The following is a 24,176-nucleotide window of genomic DNA, read 5'->3' as shown; positions in this document are numbered from 1 at the left end:
CTAATCATCTGAAGGAACAAGGGGAGTAGACTAGGGAGCAACAAACAAACACCTATTATTATTATAACACTTATGATGAGGGTTTTGAATCCTCCCAAGGATGAGAACCAACCTCTGAATAAGGACTCAGGGTTAAATCCGTGCCATACCTGTACAGGTACATGTGCTAGGTTGGTCATGTCTCGCACAATACCTTCCACTGCTTGCCCCTGGTCATCTATGTGCAGACAGCAGTTGGTTAGATTGAATTTTCCACAGACTCCTCCTTCGGCTGCTAGCAAATAATCTAGAGCCAGCCGGTTCAGGTAAATTACGTTTCTCATTTGAGTTTTGTTGTTGTTGTTGTTGTTGTTGTTGGGCTAAAAGGGACAGAGCTTTGCCTGTTTCATTAGTGTGTATTTTCAAAACAGCCTGCAACCGGATGATCCGGTTGAGCATGTAAATAGGGGTCTGGTATCCCCATGAGCCATCCTCTGCCCATGTGGCCGGCCCATAATACTTAATAGTTCTCTCCGGGGGCCACTTATTATCTGTCCATTCTCCTGTCTTTAGGTTTCTTTTTCTCTCTAGCGGAGTAGACTGAATACATTAACAGCCCAGCTGTCTTAACAGATAATAGGAAGAATGAGGGCTTAATGATGCCTATGACACGGCTACCTGTCCATCTCATGGATTACACACCTTATATTGAGTACCATTATATAAACAGGTTCCCTTCTGTGTCCCTGTACATTTATAAGAACTGTAGGACAAAAGAATGGCAGTAACTTTTACGCCCTACCTGGTGTACATACTGAGGGCATTCTTTAAAATTAGTTATGTTCCTACTGTACAAGTCCAAATATTAAAAAGAACAAGTCCCGCGATGAATTTCCTCATCCTTCGGCCGTGCATGGACCAGTCAGCTTCCAGGATGTGGCTGGAGCAAGGCTTGTTGTCCTTTTTAAGGTGATTCTGCAGTCCTTGCCTTGGTCCAAGTCTCAGGTGTTGCTGGTTTTTTACATGACTGTGGTGGATTCAGGCTGGGATTTCCTCTACCTTCTTCTTCCTCAGATCAGGTCTGAGGTCCTTTCCATTGTGGCTTTAGAGGGACTGTACTCCTGTCCTTTATCCACACATGATTACCTAGTGAGAAGGGGTGAACTGGGGAGAAAAAGGCTTACAGAATAAATAATTTACTCAGGTTGAAGTATCCTAAGCGATTCTCTCTAGGACCAGTAACTAGCATCCTAACTCAATCTCTCCCCACTCCCGAGTAGTTCCTAGGAGTGCCCAGAGTAGGGGAGGGACCCATGGTATAAGACTTCATAGGGGAATATCCTGTTTTTCCTAAAGGGGGTGCCTCTAATTTTGAATAACACCAAGGGAAGTGCCTGCACCCACTTTAATCTTGTTTCCCGACACACTTTCCCTAAGCTGTTTTTGATGGTCCGATTCATTTTTCCACTTTTCTGGAACTCTGAGGTCGGTAGGCAGCATGCAGTTTCCAGGTGATACCCAAGGCCATTGCTGTTTTCTGGACTAAATCCTTCACAAATGCTGGTCTGTAGTCTGATCTGATGCGTAGTGGCTGTCCGAACCTAGGGATAAGATCTCAAAGCAGCACACAGATTACTTCAGAGGCCCTTTCAGTCCCACCCAGAGTATGTGCACACCAGGACCAACAAATACTTATGTTCCCCACACTTGGACATTTCAGTAAATTCTACCTGGAGTTGAGGCTAGAATCTTTGATTGCCATTTTTCTTCTTCCTTTTTTTTCCCTTTTGACAGCATGAAAAGGCTGTGTTAAAATTGGCTAACCCCAAAGCCAGGGCCAACAGAAGTTTCACTTTTAGCTTCTGCCCCATTCAAAGGGTGTGTTGTCTTTTCCCCTCCCCCCTTTGTCACTTTGTGTAAGGGTTTGGCCAGTACTGCAAAGTTTGGAAGTCCACAATTTACAAAACCCACAGGCGCTCTCTCACCTGCTTTTTAGTCTCAGGTTCTGTTACTTTGCAAGCGGCTTGCTTCCTCTCTGCTTCTAGGCTGCGTTCCCCCTTCCAGATGGCGAGCCTCAGATATTGCATTTGATTTTTGGCAAATCAGGGCTTTCCTTTTAGACACTTTGTACTCACAGTCCTCCAGGTGCCAAAGTAAGGCATTTGTTTGCATACCCGACTGCCGTAGGGTGTCCCAATAGAAGGTTATCAGCATACGGGGGCAGCATGCAAGCAAGAAGCTTCTGGGGGATGGTCATAGGCTGATGCCTTCCCAACAATGATGAGAGAGTTTCTGAGCCCCTAGGAAGCTGGGTCCAGGTGTATTGAGTGGTTACACCTGCTTCTGGGTTTCTCCCATTGAAATGCAAATAGTTTTTGACCCTCCAAGGCCAGTCCAATGCTAAGGAGGTATTTTTTAAGTCCAATTAAGTGAACCAACTCTCCGCTGCTGGCAATAATCCCAACTGCGTGTGTAAGTTGGGTGCAAAGCCACGCAAACCCTGCACTGGCCTGGGCGATGATATCAGTCCTCTGCTTCTGGCTAGGAAGGGTCCACCCTCCTTCCCAAGGGACAGTGAGAGCCTGGATGACCCCCGACTGAGGCAGTTTTAGCTGCTGGTAGTCTCTTGTTGAATGGGATAGTGGCCTCCGATTTGCACAACAGGTTTTGCCGGAGAAGGAGGGCAGGGGCAATTCATTAAGTACAAGAAAGTCTGTTCTCTTAATACCTTAATAGATTTAATAACACCGGCCTTGTTCCTTTCGATGGGGGGTTACAGGGCTGTCGTCCGCACCATGGGCTCTTTGGGGGCATATGAGTCCAGCCCCCCTCTCTTTTAGTCCAGTGGCCCTTCCATTAGATTGAACAGAGCCCCTTCATGCCCATTTGGATCCTCCTGCTTAGGATCGTCCTGTTCCTCAGTTAACTGTGGACATTTTTTTTTGTCCTATTTCTCAACAAAATGCACACTGATCGAGTTGCAGGCGTGGTCGAGCAGACTGTGGGGCTTTCCAGGAACCCCCCTTTTCCCGCCCTCTTGGGGGCGCTCTTTTAATAGCGGCAGCTATCAAGTCAGCATTTCACCGAGCCTGGCGCTCCATTTCTTTATGACTTTCCCTCTGGCTCACTGTTTCTCAGTTTACAAACACCATGCAAATCCTGCCTGTTTCTGCAATTTTTGTCTAATGTCTTCTGCACACTGACTGACTAATGCCATATTTATCATGTGCTGATTTTCCCGGCTCTCCGGATCAAAAGGAGTGTACATGCGGTAAGCTTCACACAGTCTTTCATAGAATTGGGTAGGGCTTTCCTCTTTTCCTTGAAGAACCTCAGAGACTTTATTAATGTTTGTAACTCTCTGGGCCCCCCCTTTTTTTTTTTTTCTTTAAATCCTTCCAGCAAGCCTTCTCTGTACCGGATTAGCCTTTGCATGCCGTCCAGGGTGTTCGGATCCCACTGGGGGGTCAGTTCCCAGTAACTAGACCCTGACATACTCTTGGGGGTTCTGGTAATCTGCAGGAAAATGGTCCCCCAGCCAATCAGAAGTGACTTGGAGTATTCTGCACATTTCGTCTCTGTTAAAAAGATGCATAAGCAGCTGATGACAATCAGCCCAAATGGGCTTATGAGTCTGGATAATAGTTTGCAGTAGATCAGTGAGAGCTTGGGGTTTCTCGGTATAAGACGGGTTGTTATTTTTCCAATTGATAAGATCAGCCGAGGTGAACGCCAGGTACGTGAAAACACGCCTTTCTAGCATGTGGCCGTCCTTGTCCACTCCCGTGTACCTCTGCTCTCTCAAAGGCATCTGAGCTGCCAGAGGGGGAGTTCCCTCTGGGAAGCAGGCAGCAATGGGCAGTTTTTCCACATTCTCTTTTGTTTGCTCTGGAGGATTTTAGGGGTGTGCAGCTCTGGTGGGGATGTCGAGGCCTCCGGCCCAGGGGCAAGGAGTCCTTGAGGGGGAGGAGGAGGCATTATTGACAAAAACTCTTCTGCTGCTGGGTTAACCAAAACCTTGGGAGTTGTCTCTGCCACTGAATCTGCCCAGACCTTGAGATTCCGCGTTTCTTGGCAGCGAGGGGGATGGTGGTTTCTAGCAGTCTGTCCCTTGGCTACTAAAACAGTTGCTGCCTGTTCTCTTAGCCACTTTGGAGGGTTTAACACTAACTGCAACCATGAGTCTATGTATGGAAATTGATCGAGGTGTTCTAGCTCGCCATATATAGCCTCATGCCTTACTTTGGAAACAGGAACCTGTCTAGGGTCTTCTCTCGGGGCCAACCTACCCTAAGTGCTGGCCAATCTTCCCTACATAAAACCCTTAATTTTTCTGGTGTCATAGTTACTTTATAATTCCCACTAAATCCCTTCTTGAAATTTTTCAGCATGGTTTCTAAAGGGGTGGGCTTGCTATGGGAGTGACCCATATTAACACTTCGAAGAAACAATTCCCACAGTTAGGAGAGTGTTAGTTCACTCACAACAGTTCCCGTTCCGACCTAGCAAGACGCAGCACAGAGCACTCTCCGATTTACATTCATTTCAGTCCTTTTACAATCGCCAAGAGGCTTCTTCACTCAAGTCTTCTGTGGCTGTCTCTAATTATAAATTGCTCGACACATGAGGCCCTTCCTAATGGACCCGATAACTTTTATGACTGATTAGTCCAGTCGTACACATCTACACACACAGACACACATCTAATTGCTCTCCTCCGAATTCAAAACCATAAGCAAAAGCTTCCAAGGTTACAGAGAGAGCTACCTTCAAAAGTGCCGATCTGGCACCTGTGGGTGATCAGGCCACGCTTCCACCCAAGATGGGGTAGGCTACTTTCCTGGGGTTCAGTCTTCTCTTACAAATTGCTCAGTGACACAGACACACATCCACACACACAGACACACATCCGCTTGCTCTCCTTCCAATTCAAAACCATAAGTAAAAGCTTCCAAGGTTACAGAGAGAGCTACCTTCAAAAGTGCCGATCTGGCACCTGTGGGTGATCAGGCCATGCTTCTACCCAAAATGAGGTGGGCTACTTTCCCAGGGTCAATCTTACCCAATTCAATGTCCAGACTTCCCCAAATGTTCGTTCCTCCTCAGTGTTCAGCCACTGGGTGGATCGACACTGCAGGGCCTCCTTGCTCCGCTCTGGCGAGGCTTTTCCACCAGGCAAATACCTGCCCAGGAGCGCTCTCAGGATACATCACCCCAGTGAGCAGGAGTCTCCCTGCAGGGATGCTCCACAGGGCTAGGCAAACCACCTAAGGGACTTTTTCCCGTCGTCTGCTATCCAAGACTCGCTTCCCGGCCAACGCAGCAAAAATGTAGCAGGAGGGCTGCAGGAAACGGATCTCTCGAACACTGAATACAGGAGGAAGGAATTTATTCAGCTGGGAGCAAGGTGGCATAGTTGCCTAACAGCCAAGCTCGTTTAACAAAGGGAGGTTCAGCCTTTATATAGGCTTATACTTTAGATGTTACACGTGGAAGAACCTTAGGTTTGTAGTTTTAGGACTCACATGTGAAAAGATTTTGGTTTACAGTTTCAGGAATCACATGTGAAAGGGTTCCGGTTTACAGTTTTAGGGCTCACATATGAAAAGGTTTTGGTTTACTGTTTCAGGAATCACATATGAAAGGGTTCTGGTTTACAGTTGTAGGACTCACATGTGAAAAGCTTTCTGGTTTGATCTTGTTTTAAGTAAAAATAGTGCCTTCTGCAGAGTTTCCCCAAGGCCTAGCCTGTCACCTATAGGCAGGTAAAACCGGAGGTGCCAGTCAGTCAACCTTTTCTTCTATTGAAATGCAGCATGATAGTCAAAAGGGAAGTTGATCTGAGAAGCCTGGGTCTCCCTCTTCAAAAAGGCCAGGGTGGGTGGATCAGCTGAAGTCAGAAGTTCAAGACTAGCCTGGCCAATATTGTGAAACTTCGTCTCTACTAAAAATACCAAAAAAATTAGCCAGGCGTGGTGATAGATGCTTGTAATCCCAGCTACTCAGGAAGCTGACTCAGGAGAATCACTTCAACCTGGGAGGCTGAGGTTGCAGTGGACTGAGATCGTGTCATTGCACTACAGCCTGGGCAACAAGAGTGAGACTCCTTCTCAAAAAAAACAAAAAAAGGAAAAGAAAAAAGAACAAGATTTACTATAAAGTATAAAACCACCACAATCAAGAGAGTGTGGCATGTGGTAATGGCAAAAAGATAGATACACTTGTCAGTGGAATAGAATAAAGGAACTCAGATAAGTCCATACTAATGTGGTTGGTTTATTTTTGAAAGAGGTGTAAAGTTACTTCTTAATATATTCATGGAGAAAATGTAATCTTGTCAATAAATGGTGCTAGAAAACTAGATGTGTATATGCAGGAAAAAAAAAAAATGTTTACCTATACAGCTCACACTGTATATACAAAAATCAACTCAAAATGGATCATACACCTAAATGTAAAACTGTAAAACTTATGGAAGAAACACAAAAGAAAGTCTGCATGATCTTGGGCAGACTTTTTAGATATGATACCAAAAGCACAATCCAGAAAAGAAAAAAATCAATAATTTGCATTTTATCAAAATTTTAAAATTCTACTCTCAAACATTTGCAAGTCACATGTCTGATAAAGGGTTAGTAGCCAGAATACATAAAGAACACTTAAAACTCAACAATAAGAAAACAACCCAATAAAAAATTGGGCAATAGGTTTGGTGAACCTATACTTCACCAAACAACTTGCATGGATTGCAAAGAAGCACGTGCAAATAAGCAGAGAAAAATAGACATGTGATGCCCAACATAATTTGTTGTTAGGGAAACAAATGCAAGCAATCCAGAAGGTAAACACTGCAACTAGTCTGAGGCCACAGTACCATTTGAGGCAAGCAGCTGACCAGCTAGAAATATGACAGTATGTTCTGGGGAATGAGACTGCCACATTGGGCCTAGGTGATTCAGAATCCTGTGCACCTTCCTCATAAGATACCAGCACAGGCCTACATCAGTAGCTAAGATGAAAGAACAACCACAAAGCATTCCAGTGCTGGCAAGGACAGTACTAAGTGCTAACAGGAATATGTTCTCCAACCCTGTTACTGGGAATGCAGAATGGCATAGCCACTCTGGAAAATAGGGTGGGAGCTTCTTGCTTTGTTACGCTGCCTTAGGACCCAGCAGTCTCACTCCTAGGTGTTTACCTAAGGAAAGTGAAAATTCATGCTCACACAAAACCTGCATGTGAATGTTAGTAGAGTTTTATTCAGTAATTGCCAACACTCAAAACCAGATGTCCTTCAACTGGTAAGTGAATAAACAAATTGTGGTAACATCTCTACAGCAGAATACCACTCAAAAGTCAAAAGGAACAAATGGTTGATTCGCACAACAATGTGGATGAATCTTAAATTCGTTTTGATTAGTGAAAGAAACCGAACCCAAAAGGCTTCCAAAGTCTATGATTTTATTTAAAGAACGCTTTAGAAAAAGCACAGCCATAGGGGTGAAGAAGAAATCAGTTGTTGCCAGATGTTAAGAGTTGGGGAAAAAGAGTTGATTACAAGGAGAGAGTGAGAGGCAGTTTTGGGAGTGATGGGACTGTTATAGATTTGACTATGTACTTGTCAAAACCCATAGAACTGTGCATTTCCACAAAAGTTCACTAGAATCAACAGGGATGTTGATTTTACAAGGCCATGGATCAGTACCAGTCCATAGCCTGTTAGAAGCTGGGCCACAGAGCAGGAGGTGAGCAGTGGGCATGCGAGCATTACTGCCTGAGCTCCAGCTCCTGTCAGGTCAGCAGCAGTGTTAGATTCTTATAGGAGCGTGAACCCTATTGTGAACTGTGCATGTGAGTGATCTAGGTTGCACACTCCTTTTGAGAATCTAATGCCTGAGGTGAAACTGTGTGAGGTAGCACAGTTTCATTCCGAAACCATCCCCTCTTCCTGCCCCAGTCTGTGGAAGAACTATCTTCCAAGAAACTGGTCCTTGGTGCCAAAAAGGCTGGGGACTGCTACGATAACCATAGTGAAATGGGTGTGGAATTAGCTGACCTATCAGTAACTTTGGAAAACAGTGTTTTGACAGGATGCTGTAAGGCTAAAGACAAAGCCTCTAGTTGGTGCACTTGTTTCTCATAGGGGCATGGGTTAGCAATCTCAAAATTGTATGCATTCTAGGAAGAAGTTACAAATAAGGAAGGATGGTCCTAGAGTTATCCTGTGGTTCTGGATCAGGGATGGAGGTGTCAGCATGAACTAGGGTTGTTGGTTTCTTCAGAGAGAGAGGTTGTTGGGTCTATGTGTGTGTGTGAGTTAGTATAACATCTGTTTCCTGGCTCTGTCCACAGAGAGCCTTAGAGCAGTGACACCTGCATCAGTGACCAGAGCCAGCCTGAGATGGTGAATTCTGGGAGCTCCTCAGGAAAGGGGTTGGTTCCAGGGCTGGGGTAGGGCAGATGAAAGGTGAGCAAGGGGAGCCTGTCAGATGTCAGAAGGGCAGATGCCCACCAAAAAATGCTCCAATGGCTAAAGCTGGAGCAGTTGGAGCCATAGGATAAACAACAGTAGTAATGGATTATAACCTAAGGAAGAAAAGAAATATCCAAGCATTTAGGCTGATATCAATACAGAACTGAATGTGTAAGCGAGGAATAAGGAACAGTTCTTACTTGCAGGAGAATTCCAGTTAATAAATTTAGAAGGAATAAGGGAAATAGAAAATCACAGTAATTGTTGTAAGCACAGTCTCTTGACAGATGCATCAAGGTGAAATCTTTCTAATAGGTGAAAGAATTAGGAGAAATAGAATATCTGCCAAGTCTCCCCCCACATAGCTATTCATTACAAAGGGAACAATAACTTTACAGTGGAGAAACCTGGCAGACACTGCCCCAACCAAGAGCTCAAAGGTGACATCGTATTGGCAGCAGGTACTCGTGGTGTGGTGCTGTGTGAATGGCACATAACCTGTGGTGGTTTTCCCTAAGTTGCATCAGGAAAAAACAGCAGACAAACCCAAGTTGAAGGATTTTCTACAAAATAATTGACCAGTACTCTTCAAGGTGATGAAAGAGGAGAGGAGACTACAAACTGTTTTGGCATGAGGGGGCCATGGAAGTCTGTTAGCTAAGCACAGTGTGGATTCTGGACCGGGCCTGGGAGCAGACGGGCTCTGGTGGGCGGCCTGGCGAAACAACAAAGCCTGTGATTGTGCTGGGAGTACCATGCCAGAGTTCATCTTACGGTGTTGATCCTTGTTCTGTGGCTGCATGAAGCTGGGTGGAGACTTGGGGACACTGTGTGTCCTGCCTCTGCAACTCTTGTGCAAGTCTAAAATCGTCTTTAAAAGTCTTTTTATATCATCACTAAGAAAACTAACAGGCAAGCCAGAGACATCACATAGTCTGACTGTACTGTCAGTCACGTCTGGGGCCTGCTTTAGCACAGGGCTCGCAATCGTGGCTCACCTCTTAGCTCCCAATAAGAGGCAGAGTTGAGAGCCTCCCTGGTGATTGACTTAATAGCTTTATGGAGTTTTCTATGGTGTCTTGGCTGGGTATGTGTTACAGGAGGTACACAGGTCAGGACTCCTTGAACTGTACTTAAAAGTCTGTTCTGCTGTATATAAATTATGCCTCAGGAGAGAGAGAAGAGAACTTCTGCTCCATTTGGAATTTATCTTGGAGTGTGATGTGAGGAACAAATCTGGTTGTGTCTTTGTGCAGTAGCTGTCCAGTTACTGCAGCACTAACTGAAAAGTCCCTTCCCTGCTATGTTGAGATCTCCTTTTCCCATACTAAATTTCCATGGGCCGTTGGGACTATGGGGTATTCTGTCTGTTTTCCTGGACTTCCCTCATCACACTAATGTAAATAAGAGAGGCTTTACACTGTGTTTTAATGTCAGCTGGGGCTAGAGTCTTCACCATTGTAGTTCTTACTCAGAGTTGTCTGGTTATTTGTGCTTACTGGTTCTTCTTCACCTTTTATTTTAGATACAGAGCGTCCATGTGCAGATTTGTTACATGGAAACATTGCATGAGGCTGGGTTTGGAGTACAGATCTTATCTAATTAGCATAGTACCCAAAACTACCCAATAGGTAGTTTTTTTCTAACCCACCCCCACTCCCTCCACCTTCTAGCAATCCCCAGTGTCTGTTCCCATATTTGTATCCATGTGTGCTCAATGTTTAGCTCCCATTTGTAAGTGAGAGTGTGGTATTTGGTTTTCTGTTTCTGCATTATTTTGCTAAGGATTATGTTCAGCTTTATCCATGTTACTGCAAAGGATGTGACTTTATTCTTTGTTTATGGCTGTGTAGTATTTCGTGATATATTTCACATTTTCTTTATCCTGTCTACCATTGATGGGCACCTAGGTTGATTTCTTTATCCCATCTACTATTGATGGATATATCTTTGCTATTCTTAGTAGTGCAACAATGAACATATGCATGCATGTGTCTTTTGGTGGAATAATTTATTTTCTTTTGGATATATACCCAGTAATGGGGTTGCTGAGCAGAATGGTAGTTCTATTTTAAGTTCTTTGAGAAATCTCTAGAGTACTTTCCACAGTGGCTGTACTAATTTACATTCCCACCAACAGTGTATAAGCATTCCCTTTTCTCCTCAGCCTAGCCACCATCTGTTGCCTTTTGACTTTTTAGTAATGGCCATTCTTACTATTGTGAGATGATATCATTGTGGTTTTGATTTGCATTTCTCTGATGCTGTATGGTACTGAGGCTTTTTCATGTTTTTTGACCACTTGTGTATCTTCTTTGGGAAGTGTCTGTTCATGTCCTTTGCCCATTTTTTAATGGGGTCGTTTGTTTTTTTGCATATTAAGTTCCCTATAGATTCTGGATATTAGGCCCTTGTCAGATGCATAGTTTGCAAATATGTTCTCTCATTCTATAGGTTGTCTGTATTCTATGTCAATAGTTTCTCTTGCTGTGCAGAAGCTCTTTAGTTTAAGTTCCACTTGCCAATTTTTGTTTTTGTTGCAGTTGTTTTTGGTAACTTAGCCAAAAATTCTTTGCAAAAGCTGATGTCAGGAAGAGTATTTCCTAGGTTGTCTTCCAGGATTTTACAGTTTGAGGTCTTACATTTAAATCTTTAATAAATTTTGAGTTAATTTTTGTATGTGGTGAAAGGTAGGGGTCTGGCTTCAATATTCTAATATATGGCTAGCCAGTTATTCTAGCACCATATATTGAATAGGATGGTCTTTTTCCACTGCTGTTTTTGTTGGCCTTGTAGCAGATCAGATGGTTGTAGGCATGAGGCTTTGTTTCTGAGTTTTCTGTTCTGTTCTGTTCATTAGTCTATGTGTCTGTTTTTGTACCAGTACAGAAGCTGTTTTGATTACTGGGGCTTTATAGTATAGTTTGAAGTTGGGTAGTGTGATGCCTCTGGCCTAGTTCTTTTTGCTTAGGAGTGCTTTGGCTATTTGGGCTCTTTTTTCACTCCATATGAATTTTAGAATAGTTTCTTGTTCTTCGTAAACATACTTTACAATTAACTTCTCTAGTTCTAAAGAAAAAAACTGATTTTGTATTGGAAAGCATTAAATTTTTTAAATTATGTTTCATATACTTCTAACTTATTTGCAAAGACTTTTATAAAGTGATCTGTAATGATTTTTTTAATGCTTTTCTTCATTTTTATAAAGCAAATATCCTTGTAACCATACCTAGGTCAAGGAATAGAACTTTTATCAGTCATCCCAGAAGGCCCCTACATGTCCCATTTCTGTTATAACCCACTTCCTCCCCCCAAAAGTAACCGCTTACCAAACTCTATGGTAATCATTTCCCTAATCTTTATAGTTTTATCACCAAGTGTATATCCTTAAACACTATAGTTTAGTGTTGTTTTATTCTTAAAATTTGATATATTTTTAAAGTCTATTTAAATCTACGTTTTTCTCTCTATCCCTTTTTCTTTTTCCTTTTTTTTTTTTTTTGAAAGAAAGAAAGAAAAAGAATAAAGAAGAGGAGGAAAAAGGAAGAGAAAGAGAGAGAGAGAATGGGAATATTGCTTTCTTGCCCAGGCTAGAATGCAGTTTAGTAATGGATATTGAAAACCTCTTTTATGCCAATAATTATACTTGATGTAAACAGGAAGGAATAAGGGAAGAAAATAACAAACGAGCAGCCAACCAATATTTCATTTAAACCTATGAAATGCTATGCGATTACTGAGGAGTGATTTACTTCCAATTATGTAGTCACTTATGGAATAGGTGTGAGGTGGTAATGTATGTTTTATGTGTTTGAAGTGGAGAGTTTTATAAATGTTTATTAAGTTTACTTGTTCCGGGTCTGAGTTCAAGTCCTGGATGTCCTTGTTAATTTTCTGTCTCGTTGATCTATAAAATCGTTAGCTCTTCTTGTTACATGGATCCTTTTGCCATTATGTAATGTCCTTCTTTGCCTCTTTTGCTCTTTGTTGCTTTAAAGTCTACTTTATCAGAGGCGAGAATTGCATCTCCTGCTTTTTATTTATTTGTTTATTTTTACTCTCTGATTGGTTGATAAATCTTCCTCCTTCTCTTTGTTTTGAGTCTTTGTGTATCATTGCATGTGAGATGGGTCTGGATGCAGCATACCAATGGGTTTTGACTTTTTATCCAATTAGAGTATATATAACTTTAATACTGGCATTTGATGCTAGCTGGCTGTTTTGCCCATTAGTTAGTGTAAATTTTTCATTGTTTTAATGTTCTTTTCTTTTTGATATATTTTTGGAAAGGCTGATATTGGTTGTTCCTTTATATGTATAGTGCTTCTTTCAGAAGCTCTTGTAAAGCAGGCCTGGTGGTGGTGAACTCTCTAAGTACTTGTTTGTTCGCAAAGGATTTAATTTTTCCTTCGCTCATAAAGCTTAGTTTGGCTGGATAGGAAATTCTGAGTTGAAAGTTCTTTTCTTTAAGGATGTTAAATATTGGTCTCACTCTTTTCTGGCTTGTAGGGTTTCTGCTGAGAGATCTGCTGTAAGTCTGATAGGTTTCCCTTTATGGGTAACCTGACCTTTCTCTCTAGCTGCCCTTAGTATTTTCTCCTTCATTTCAACCCTAGTAAATCTGGCAATTATGTGCCTTGGGGTTGGTCTTCTTGAAGAATATCTTTGTGGTGTTCTCTGTATTACCTGGAGTTGAATATTACCCTGCCTTGCCAGGTTGGGAAAGCTTTCCTGAATGATATCCTGAAGAGTATTTTCCAACTTGGATTCATTCTCTTCATCACATTCAGGTACTCCTATCAAACGTAAATTAGGTCTTTTCACATAGTCCCATATTTCCTGGAGACTTTGCTCATTCCTTTTCATCCTTTTTTCTGCATTCTTGTCTTCTCGTTTCATTTCACTGAGCTGGTTCTCGACTTATGATATCCTTTCTTCTACTTGATCAATTCGACTGTTTAAACTTGTGCATACTTCGCGAAGTTCTCGTGTTGTGTTTTTCAGCTCCATCAATTCACTTATATTCCTCTCTATCTTGTCCATTCTCATTAACATTTCGTCCAACCTTTTTTCAAGGTTCTTAGTTTCTTTGCATTGGGTTAGAACAAGTTCTTTTAATTCACAGAAGTTTCTTATCACCCACGTTTTGAAACCTGCTTCTGTTATTGGAACACACGTGTAATCTATTAAGCCTTGTTCCGTTACTGATGAGGAATTGCGATCCCCTGTAGAGGGAGAGGCATTCTGATTTTGAGTATTCTCTGCCTTTTTACGCTGATTTCTTCCCTTCATTATATATTTATCCGTCTGTCGTCTTTGTAATTACCGACTTTCTAACTAGGTCTCTGAGCAGACGTCCAACTTGTTGATTCCCAGCGCCGAAATCTGAGCAATCCACTGCGCCGGCCAAAACAGCGGTGTTAAGATTGATGGGGCTTTTCTGCCCGGGAATCTCCGGACTCTGCACCAAAAACTGGTGCGCTAAGCCACCAACAAAACCACCGCGCCGGCCACAAGAGTCGCCCTGGCGACACGTGGGGCTCCTCTGCTGGGAATCTCCTGGTCCGTGAGCAACAAATATTCGTCTGAAAGTGTGGCGTCCTCTCGTTCTCTGCGCTTTCACTGGGAACTACGAGCCCAAGCTGCTAGTGATCAGCCATCTTGGATCTCTCTCATCCCTTTCTTTTTCTTATCTTTAGCACTTGTAAATTTCTTCTTCTTTTTTTCTAATCAGATACCTAGTGGTTTGTTTTGGTTGATGATTTTCTTTTGAGAGCAACCTTTTGGATTTACTTCTTAGTTCTCTTCTTTTTCTATTTAATAGTACCTGCTTTTATTTGTAATAATTCCCTCCTTTTGTTGGTTCACTTATTCTTTTTCTGGCTTTTTCAGTTGTATGTTTTTTATTGTTTAAATTTGTGTTGATATAGGTATTTAATGCTGGCAAAGTTTCCTGTGACAATTGTTTTCTGGGTCCCATAAATTCTATATATATTTTCCCAGCCTTTTTATAGCTGTATATCTTATATGCAGTATGTTGCTTGATTTTGCTTTGTGAGCCAATCTAGATTGTTTTCCGTTTAATAGGTGAGCCAAGCCCATTTTTTACATCACAGTTAACAAGGAACCACCTTGTTCTATTTTATTTGCTTTTACCCTTTTGGTATTTAGGAAGGCTTTCTTCCTCTTTTTTTTTTTTTTTTTTTTTTTTTTGTTTTTCTTTTCACTTTTACACTACTGCCTTTATGGCAAACCCTTAGTTTCTTTGGTTGGCTCTCCACAGTACCTGATACTGCAGTTAGATGATGCCCCACTCCCCCACTCCCCCACTCCCAGCTGGCCCCTGCACATCCTCTCCCCATCCCTACCACTTCTCTGGTGGTTCTTTGTCTGTATTGTCTGAGCTGGTAACCATGGCATGCTGCACTTTTGTCGCCATCATGTGCCAGCAGTTCCAGAAATAAATACAGACCACCTGGCAGCCCTGCCTTTGTCTCTGCCTCTAGTCATTTTGGTTTCCAGAGTTCATTCTTTAGTGGATCCTCCCTCAGCTCCTTGTCACTATACTTCCTGTGTTTGTGTGTATTCATAAAAATATGTGTGGCTTTTACTCTGATGGTCACTGTTTAGATGTTAAATCTTTGCCTCACATTTATTTCCCTTGAATATCTTAAATATGTTATTGAACCTATTCCATTCTGGACCTAAAATCCCTGCTACGAAACCACTCACAAGTCCAGTTTCATTTCTCATTTTATAGACATGCATTCTTAAGGGGGAGAAATTTATATAACTGGAAGCCACGTGACTACCCTAGTCATGAGGTGGCTGAGATTTTTTCTTTTCAGGTAAGATGTTGCAGGTAGGGGGTGTGGTGGTCCCAGTTGCACATGCAGGAAGTCATAGGATGTGGGAGGCATTGCTCTGTGTACCCTGTGCACAGAGCTGTCTGATGCCCTTTGATGGGTTTGCAGCCTCATCTGGTGGACTTCCTGGCATAGCCCTTCTCTTTAAGACGTCGTTTCCCTCCTGCCAAATTGCACACTGTGCACAGTGCATTTGCTTCTCCCTGCGGAGTGAGATGGGCCTGCATTGACTGTGGCTCCACCTGGCCTTGGTGCTCTTGTTGCCCTCTGCTCTGCTGCTCCCTTCATGTAACAAAGTGTGTTAAGAGTCCTTAAGTGTCCTGTAATCCCAGCACTTCGGGAGGCCGAGTTGGGTGGATCACGAGGTCAAGAGATCGAGACCATCCTGGTCAACATGGTGAAACCCCATCTCTACTAAAAATACAAAAAATTAGCTGGGCACGGTGGCGCATGCCTGTAGTCCCAGCTACTCGGGAGACCAAGGCAGGAGAATTGCCTGAACCCAGGAGGCGGAGGTTACAGTGAGACGAGATCACACCATTGCACTCCAGCCTGGGTAACAAGAGCGAAACTCCGTCTCAAAAAAAAAAGAAAAAAAAGAGTCCTTAAGTCCTTAAGTGTGTCATGTTAGATATTTAGGAAGGAAATGTTAATCCTAAAAATAGTTTTCACATCTTATTTTTAAACTTATATAAAATTAACTGGACTTTTTTTCTGGATTATCTTTTTATTAGAGACTAATAATACACTGATATGAAAGTAGCTTTATATCAGGAAAATGAATGTCAACATTTGCCTACCAGGAGAAAATAATCCAACCAGATCGGAAAAATGTATGGATAAAGCTAAGTTTAATAGGTAGCCATTGATGAACAGAGTCTAACTTAATAATTGAGATTGTTAGAGCAGAGATTATAGTTCCCCTCTGGGGAGGAGCTGACCAAAATGTAGTCTAGTTCCTGCTTGACAGAAGAGGTACAGCCAAACTGATCCAAAGGAAATGTCAAAGGAGGTCAGAGTGATAATTATTCATTAACGACTGTGTTTGAGGGTTTGTTCCACTTTGTTTTGGTTTTGGTGAAATGATCACATTTTAGTTGGTGTTGGCTGTGGCTCCCTGGGGGCTACCCACACTGTGGATTCCACAAGTGGAGGTGACCTTCTTGGGCACTGCTGGGATACTTCCTGGGCCCTTGTGGACAGTGGTAGGGAAGGTAATGAGTGTGGGAGGTGGGGTGGGTATTGGTTAAAGGGGACTTCAACTTTTTATATAAACATCCACTTCTTTTTAAAAGGACTTCAAGTAAATATAAGAAGATAGATACTGATCGATTTTGGATTGTGGTATATGGATATCTTGTCTTATTTTTTGTACTTTTCTGTATTTTTAAAATTTCTCAAAATTAATAAGAAATGAGGATGGGAATGCTGTATCTCTATGAGTCATGTTATACTGGATTCATTTCCAATCAAATACTAAACATTTTATAGAAAATGTACTTTTATAATTATTAAAACTGAAATCATTCACAAGTGTTGGTAATTTTTCTTACTGGTAACGAAAGTTTTGTGACATATCTTACAGCAATATAGTTAAGAACTGATGCCCTTGATTAGCAGTTTTATAAACTGGAGGCTTACCCTCCAGCCTGTCTTATTTTCCTAGACTTGTGTGGAAATGATTTCAAGGTGATGGCCCTTACCAGCACATTTCTGTGAAGCCTGTGCTTAGAACCCTAGAGTGGTCTGAGAGATGAAGATTAAGACCATATTATCCATCTCTTCAGGAAAATACCATCAGAAGAAAATGCAAATCTTATTATAGGTCATAACTAGAATGAGGATTATAATTTATAGAAATTTGGGTTTAATTATGAGAAACAGTTCTGTTCTTGGCTCTAGTTTACTTCTGTTTGGAGTTGTTTTGTTGATTCTTTATTCTTCCTCTCTTCCTTTTCTTGAATGGAAAGGAACTTGGAAGAGTCATGCACTGTCCTTGGGTTTGTCAGAGGAAACTTGGGATTTCATGCCTTTGAGGCATGTTTACAAGCAAGGGGATGACATTGCTGTGGTGCAGCCTGAGTGTGGGGAGTTAAGGGCTGTTAGCTCCGTCATTCGGACATGTTTTAAGTTTATGGAAACTCTGTGTGCCTTACAGGTGCCTTTGTGCCGTGTATTTTCAGCTTGTGTTGTATGAGGTTCTTTTCTTTGTTTTTAACACTTTCTGACCTCCACACCATCCCTCAGACATGTACCTCAGACAGCATGAACAAGACAAGCTGCTGCTTCCTCTCCTCTCTTACACGCTGTCTCTTATCTTTAATTACAACAAAATACACATAACACAAAATTGCCATCATAACCATTTTTAAATGTACGGTTCAGTGGTGTTAAGTATATTCACATTGTTGTGCAACCATAACCACCATCCATCTCTAGAACTGTTGCATCTTCCCAGACTGAAACTCTGTCCCAATTAAACACTAACTCTTCTTTCTCCAGCACCCCTGGACCTGGTAACTGCCTTTCTACTTTCTGTCTATATTATTTGACTTTTCTGAGTACCTCCTATAAGTCGAATCAGACAGTATGTGTCCTTTTGTGACTGTCTTATCTCACTGAGCATGATGTCCTCAAGTTTCAGCCCTGTTGTAGCATGTGTCAGCATTTCCTTTTTCAGAATGAATAATATTCCATATTGTGTATAGTGTACACCACATTTTGTTTATCCATTCATCCACTGATGGACATGTGGGTTGCTTCCATGTTTAGCTGTTACAACTAATACTGCTGTGAAAGTGGGTATACAAGTATCTCTTCCATTCTCTGTTTTCAGTTCTTTTGAATAAAACCCAGAAGTGGAATTGTTGGATCATATGGTAATTCTATGTTTAATTTTTCAAAGAACCTCCATGCCGTTTACTGTAGTGGCTATACCATCTTCCGTTTCCACCAACACTGTACAAGGGGTCCATTTTCTCTACAACCCTGTCAGCACTTGTTACTTTCTTTTTTAAAATTTGCCGGTAGCCTCATAATGAGTGTGAGGTGGTATCTCATTGTAGTGTTAATTTGCATTTCCCTATTTTTGATGTGGAGCATCTTTTCATGGGCTTGTTGGCTATTGTATCGCTTCTTGGGAGAGGTGTCTATTGAAGTTTTTTGATACTTTTTAATAAAGTTGTTGGGCCAGTCCCCTTGTTTTTAAGTCAGAGTAGGTAATGTTTGTCTTGCTTATGAAACAAAGGTTATAAAAAGAGAACATGTTTGCTATGAAATGTAGTCGATTGCTATGAATCGTAGTTGATACATGCAGATTGGAAAGCTCTATGCACTAAATATTCCTTTATTAACATTTTAATATGTTGAATTTAAATTTCAGAAGCATTCATCTTTCTTCTCTTCTTGTACATTTTTGTTTACCTGACAGTATAAGACCCACAACCAAAAAATAATAGCTTTTTCCCCATATTTAAAATACTTTGTAAAAGTAGCCTAGTTACTGGTTTTTCTAAAGTAGCCATTTTCCCTTGGTTGTCATTTGTGAGCCCATGCTAGGTCCTCAAGTCTGACATAGACTCCCAAGGCCCTAACACTGAAGTGCTTTGAGCCCTACCACTGCCCACGTGGGCCCAGGATGTGTCCCAGCAGTAACTAAGAAGATCACCTCCAACTGCAGAATCCACAGTGTGGGTAGCCCTCAGGGAGCCACAGCCAACACCATCTAGGCTCAGATTCACAGAAGAATGCAGCTACTGCAAGCATCTGAACCTGGCCCCACCACCCATAGGCAGAGTTGGTTCCAGCTCAGTGTGTCCATGGGATGTCCCTAGGTTCACCTTGCTTTTCTGTTCCACACTCATGTTAGAACTAAGCTCCATGGAATGTTCTTCTCCCTGTACAGATGAGATTAGTCAGCAGTCCTCTCTCCTTCCATATTCTGTCTTTGTTTCTGTGACACTGTTTCTGGAAAACAGTATATTTGTGCTTTTCCTTTGATATGTTTGTAATTTTCATTAGAAAAGCCCTTTTAGAGTTAATTTTTGTATAAGGTGTAACGAAAGGGTCCAGTTTCAGCTTTCTGCACATTCCTAGCCAGTTTTCCCAACACTATTTATTAAGCAGGGAATCCTTTCCCCATTGCTTGTTTTTGTCGGGTTTGTCAAAAATCAGATGGTTGTAGATGTGTGGCATTGCTTCCAAGGCCTCTGTTCTGTTCCATTAGTCTATCTCTCTGTTTTGGTACCAGTACCATGCTGTTTTGATTACTGTAACCTTGTATAGTTGGAAGTCAGATAGCGTGATGCGTCCAGCTTTGTTCTTTTTGCTTAGGATTGTCTTGGTTATGTGGGCTCTTTTTTTGGCTCCGTATGAAGTTTAAGGTGGTTTTTTCCAGTTCTGTGAAGAATGTCAATGGTAGCTTGATGGAGGATAGCATTGAATCTACAAATGATGGATTAAAGATTTAAATATAAGAGCTAACACCATAAAAACCCTAGGGGAAAGCCTAGGCAATACCATTTAGGGCATAGGCATAGGCAACGACTTCATGACTAAAACACCAAAAGCAATGGCAACAAAAGCCAAAATAGACAAATGGGATCTAATTAAACTTAAGAGCTTCTGCATAGCAAAAGAAACAATTATTAGAGTGATCCAGCAACCAACAGAATGGGAAAATTTTTTACAAGCTACCCATCTGACAAAGGGCTAATATACAGAATCTACAAAGAACTAAAACAAATATACCAGAAAAAAAACAACCCCATCAAAAAGTGGGCAAAGGATATGAACAGACGCTTTTCAAAAGAAGACATTTATGCAGCCAACAAATATGAAAAAATGCTCATCATCACTTATCATTAGAAAAATGCAAATCAAAACCACATTGAGATGCCATCTAATGCCAGCTAGAATGGCGATCATTAAAAAATCTGGAGACAACAGACGCTTGGAGAGGATGTGGAAAAGTAGGAATGCTTTTACACTGTTGGTGTGAGTGTAAATTAGTTCAACCATTGTGGAACAGACAGTGTAGCAATTCCTCAAGGATCTAGAAATAGAAATTCCATTTGACCCAGCAATCCCATTACTGGATATATACCCAAAGGATTATAAATTGTTCTATTGCAAAGACACATGCACACATATGTTCATTGCAGCACTGTTTACAGTAGCAAAGACTTGGAACCAACCCACATGTCTATCAGTGATAGACTGAACAAAGAAAATGTGGCACATATACACCATGGAATACTGTACAGCCATAAAAAAGGTTGATTTCATGTCCTTTGCAGGGACATGGATGAAGCTGGAAACCATCATTCTCAGCAAACTGACACAAGAACAGAAAACCAAACACTGTATGTTCTCACTCATAAGTGGGTGTTGAATTATGAGAACACATGGACATAGGGAGGGAATATCACACTCTGGGGCCTGTTGGGGGTTGGGGGGACTAGGGAAGGGATAGCAGGGGTTGGGGGGATTCAGGAGGGATAACATTGGGAGAAATACCTAATGTAGGTGACAGGGGAATGGATGCAGCAAACCACCATGGCCTGTGTATACCTATGTAACAATCCTGCAAGATCTGCACATGTACCCCAGAACTTAAAGTATAATAATAAAAAAGGAAGCCCTTTGAGATTCTACAGCTTTTACATTCAGTATCTCAATCAATGACAAACTGGTGTAAGACTAAGTATAAAATACGAACATCAGTGTATTTCCATAAATTGGTGTTATAATGTCTGCCACAAAAAGTTCATTTGTTTGTATGTTTTTCAAATGCTCTTTGCTTGTCTTGATGATTTACAGCTGTTGCCATTGCTGTTTAAGTCTGTTCTGATAGTGAGAAATTGACTCATTTGGCAAAGTCAGCTGTTTTTACTAAAAGCGAATACTGGTGAGTGGAAAGGGGCTTGTGTACAATTTTCTTGTCAAAGAACGATGACCGGGAAATAAGGAATTTTAGTTCCTTGGATTTGAGCATCATTCTTGCATGCCTCCAACAGCCAGCTTGTCTCCACAGAGCTTCCTTCCTCACTTTAGACTGAAAATCTGTTATCAGTGCATAGAAAATAAAAATTTTACACATCTTTAGTTTTGAGGATGTAAATTACTATTTACATGTTGTGTTTTTTTTAACTATAAAGAAGAAATTTTTTAAAAAAGTAAAAGGTGTTTGCATTGTTTAATTATTGCCTTATGATTTGATTTTCTTATTTCACAAAGAAGAAATATTGGAAAAACTTAACTGAATGTGTTTAAATGGTAAAAATTTACATGTTATTTCACCTGATTCCAGTTAAATATGTTAACAGCATATTTGGTTGATGCTTAATAAGAAATGTTTAGTACAGTAATAATTAACCTTTAAAAATGGGGGTAAGCAGAAATGTTGAGTCATTACTCAGCATGGGGTAAGGGATACAGCAAGTCATTGGTCAATATTGGGTATCATCATTTTCTTACAGTCTTATTTTCTGGAGTTTTTATAGTTTTAAAAATAATTCTATGTTTTAGTAAAGCATTTTGATGTTTGAAACTACCTTGGTTAAGCATATCAAGACCCTTGAGAGATTGTAAAACATGTTCAGCACTTTCTGGTATAATATTCTCAAAGAACCAGGATACGTCTCATTTCTCAAAATGAAAAAAATATATATTAAGCATTACCCTTGTAATTTCAAGCTCATAATCTGTCACTTTGAAGTATTTGTATCCTTTACAAAAGAAAAGCCAAATGAATATCTCCCTGAAAAAATATTTTAATAGAATATATCTTTATTTCAGTATCTTAAATAGTGAAGATGAAGAAATATTCAATAATGAAGAGCATGAATATGCATCCAAAAAAAGGAAAAAGGACCATTTTAGAAATGACACAAATACTCAAAGTAAGATCATTCTCATTAATTTTATTTTACTTGTTGATTATGTTGAAATACTAAATTACTCTGACAATGCTATCTTATGAAATAAAAGGTGATACAGATATGTAAATAACAGCTCAGAATCCAGCACTGCCTACTGATTTAGTGATAAGACTTTTTGCAACTCAGCCATTTTTAGTAGATAAGATGTGCAAAAACAAAACAAGAGCTAGCAAAACCCACAAAGTGTGTCTGAATGCCTGAATTATGGTCATGAATTCAGCTCAATCTTGAGCAGTAAGGCCAAACTGAGGGGTGTCCTGACTGTGGTTTCGAAGTCATTGAAGATTTAGAGCAGGAGACAGATACATTCAGAGCTGGAGTTTAGGATGTTAGATGACAGCAGGGGAAGGCTGGAGGTGGGACTTACCTGTGAGAGGGCATAGGGATTTTTCATGGCACTGCCTTGCAGCACATCCGTGAGTTACTAAGGCATGTGTTAATGTATAGTAGGCTCCCTTACCTCGAGGGATAGACCCCCCCGCCCACAGTATGCCTAAAGCCGTGGATAGTACCGAACCCTATGGGTACTATGGGTTTTTTTTCTATACATACACACTTATAATAAAGTTTAATTTATAAATTATTCACAGTAAGAGATTAACAAGGATAACTAATAAACAAATGAAACAGTTATAGCAACATGCCAGCATCATTCCTCTTGTGTTTGGGGCCATTATGAAATACAATAAGGGTTCTTTAAACACAAACGCTGTGATACCTCAACAGTTGATCTGACCACAATGGCTACTGAGTGACCAAGGGGCAGGTAGTGTAGGACTCGCCTGACAAAAAGAGGATTCGGATCCCAGACGGGACAGAGCAGGACAGTGTGAGATTTCTTCACACCACCCAGAAGAGTGCACAATTTAAAACATACGAATGGTTTATTTCTGGAATTTTCCATTTAATGTTTTCAGACCAAAGCTGACAGTGAGTAATTGAATATGGAGGGACTACTTTATGATGAAGAAAGGGTCACATGGAGAATACAGTTAGTGTGATTCCTGAAACTTTAAGATTTATCTGAAAAATTTGTTTTTATGGAGTACCATACAGAGCAATCGAAGAATAGAACTTTTTATTAGGGTACATAGGAAGTTAGTAATGTAATTGCATTTTATAATCATTTATGTCTTCATATGGCTTCAGTCATTAACAATACTAATTTTCTTCTAAGTTACTAGGACTTGGTACTATCTGAAATCATTGTTCATATCTTAAACTAACATTAAGAAACAAAGCGATTCTGTTTCCATTTAACCAAGTAAAAGCATTTCTTGTCAATACAGTAAGTCAGATAATTTTGTTAGCATGTCCAATTATTTAAATTCCTTTAAAATCTTCATTTTGAAATGATTCGCCAGATTTTAAAAACAAAGTTAATTTTTATTCTAGGTTTTTATCGTGAAAAATGGATCTATGTCCATAAAGAAAGCACAAAAGAAGTAAGTATTCTATTATAAATAAGAGAGTATCTTGGATTGTTTCTATTGAATATGGAGTCACATTAAATAAATTTATTAATAAAGTTGCATAAAACAAAATTTCTTTTGCAATATCAAATCTGTGGTTCACATTCTAACAGGTGATAGCATATGAGGAGCTTTTGAGGAAGTGATTCTCTATTGTGTGTGCTTACATGTGCGTGTGGTATGTGGCTGTGTATTTGTGCACATATTGGTGTGTATTGTGTGTATGGTGTGTGTGGTTTAGTGTGTATTTGTGCACACATTGGTGTGTGGGATATATGGTGTGTGGTGGCATGTGGTATATGTGTGCAGTGTCTGGTTCCTGCCTACCTGTACATAACTGAATACATATCTGAGTCAGCAGTAAGGGTATTTAAAACAAGCATTGACTCCTTCAATCATACGCATTTTCTCTGTGTTAGCTTGAACCCCTGATGCTGATGGGAGT

The 24,176-nt window shown here is 40.8% G+C and overlaps 1 protein-coding gene across 4 annotated transcripts in view; it reads left to right on the top strand.

Moving 5' to 3' along the window:
• Positions 1–24,176, top strand: part of FBXO25 (F-box protein 25) — an 88,822-nt gene that overhangs the window by 13,549 nt on the left and 51,097 nt on the right. For all 4 annotated transcript variants that reach the window (XM_012458695.3, XM_012458692.3, XM_012458694.3 and 1 more), the window contains exons 3-4: positions 22,117–22,220; positions 23,655–23,704. In XM_012458695.3, coding sequence (XP_012314118.1) covers positions 22,117–22,220; positions 23,655–23,704 — 154 coding nt within the window. The remainder of the gene's footprint in view (positions 1–22,116; positions 22,221–23,654; positions 23,705–24,176) is intronic.

Source organism: Aotus nancymaae, unplaced genomic scaffold, assembly GCF_030222135.1.
Source record: "Aotus nancymaae isolate 86718 unplaced genomic scaffold, 86718_ANA_hifiasm-v0.15.2.pri h1tg000090l, whole genome shotgun sequence".
In the NCBI taxonomy this organism is placed as follows: domain Eukaryota; kingdom Metazoa; phylum Chordata; class Mammalia; order Primates; family Aotidae; genus Aotus; species Aotus nancymaae.
Note: the sequence above shows the minus strand (reverse complement) of the source record. Positions and strands in the feature narration are given on the sequence as shown.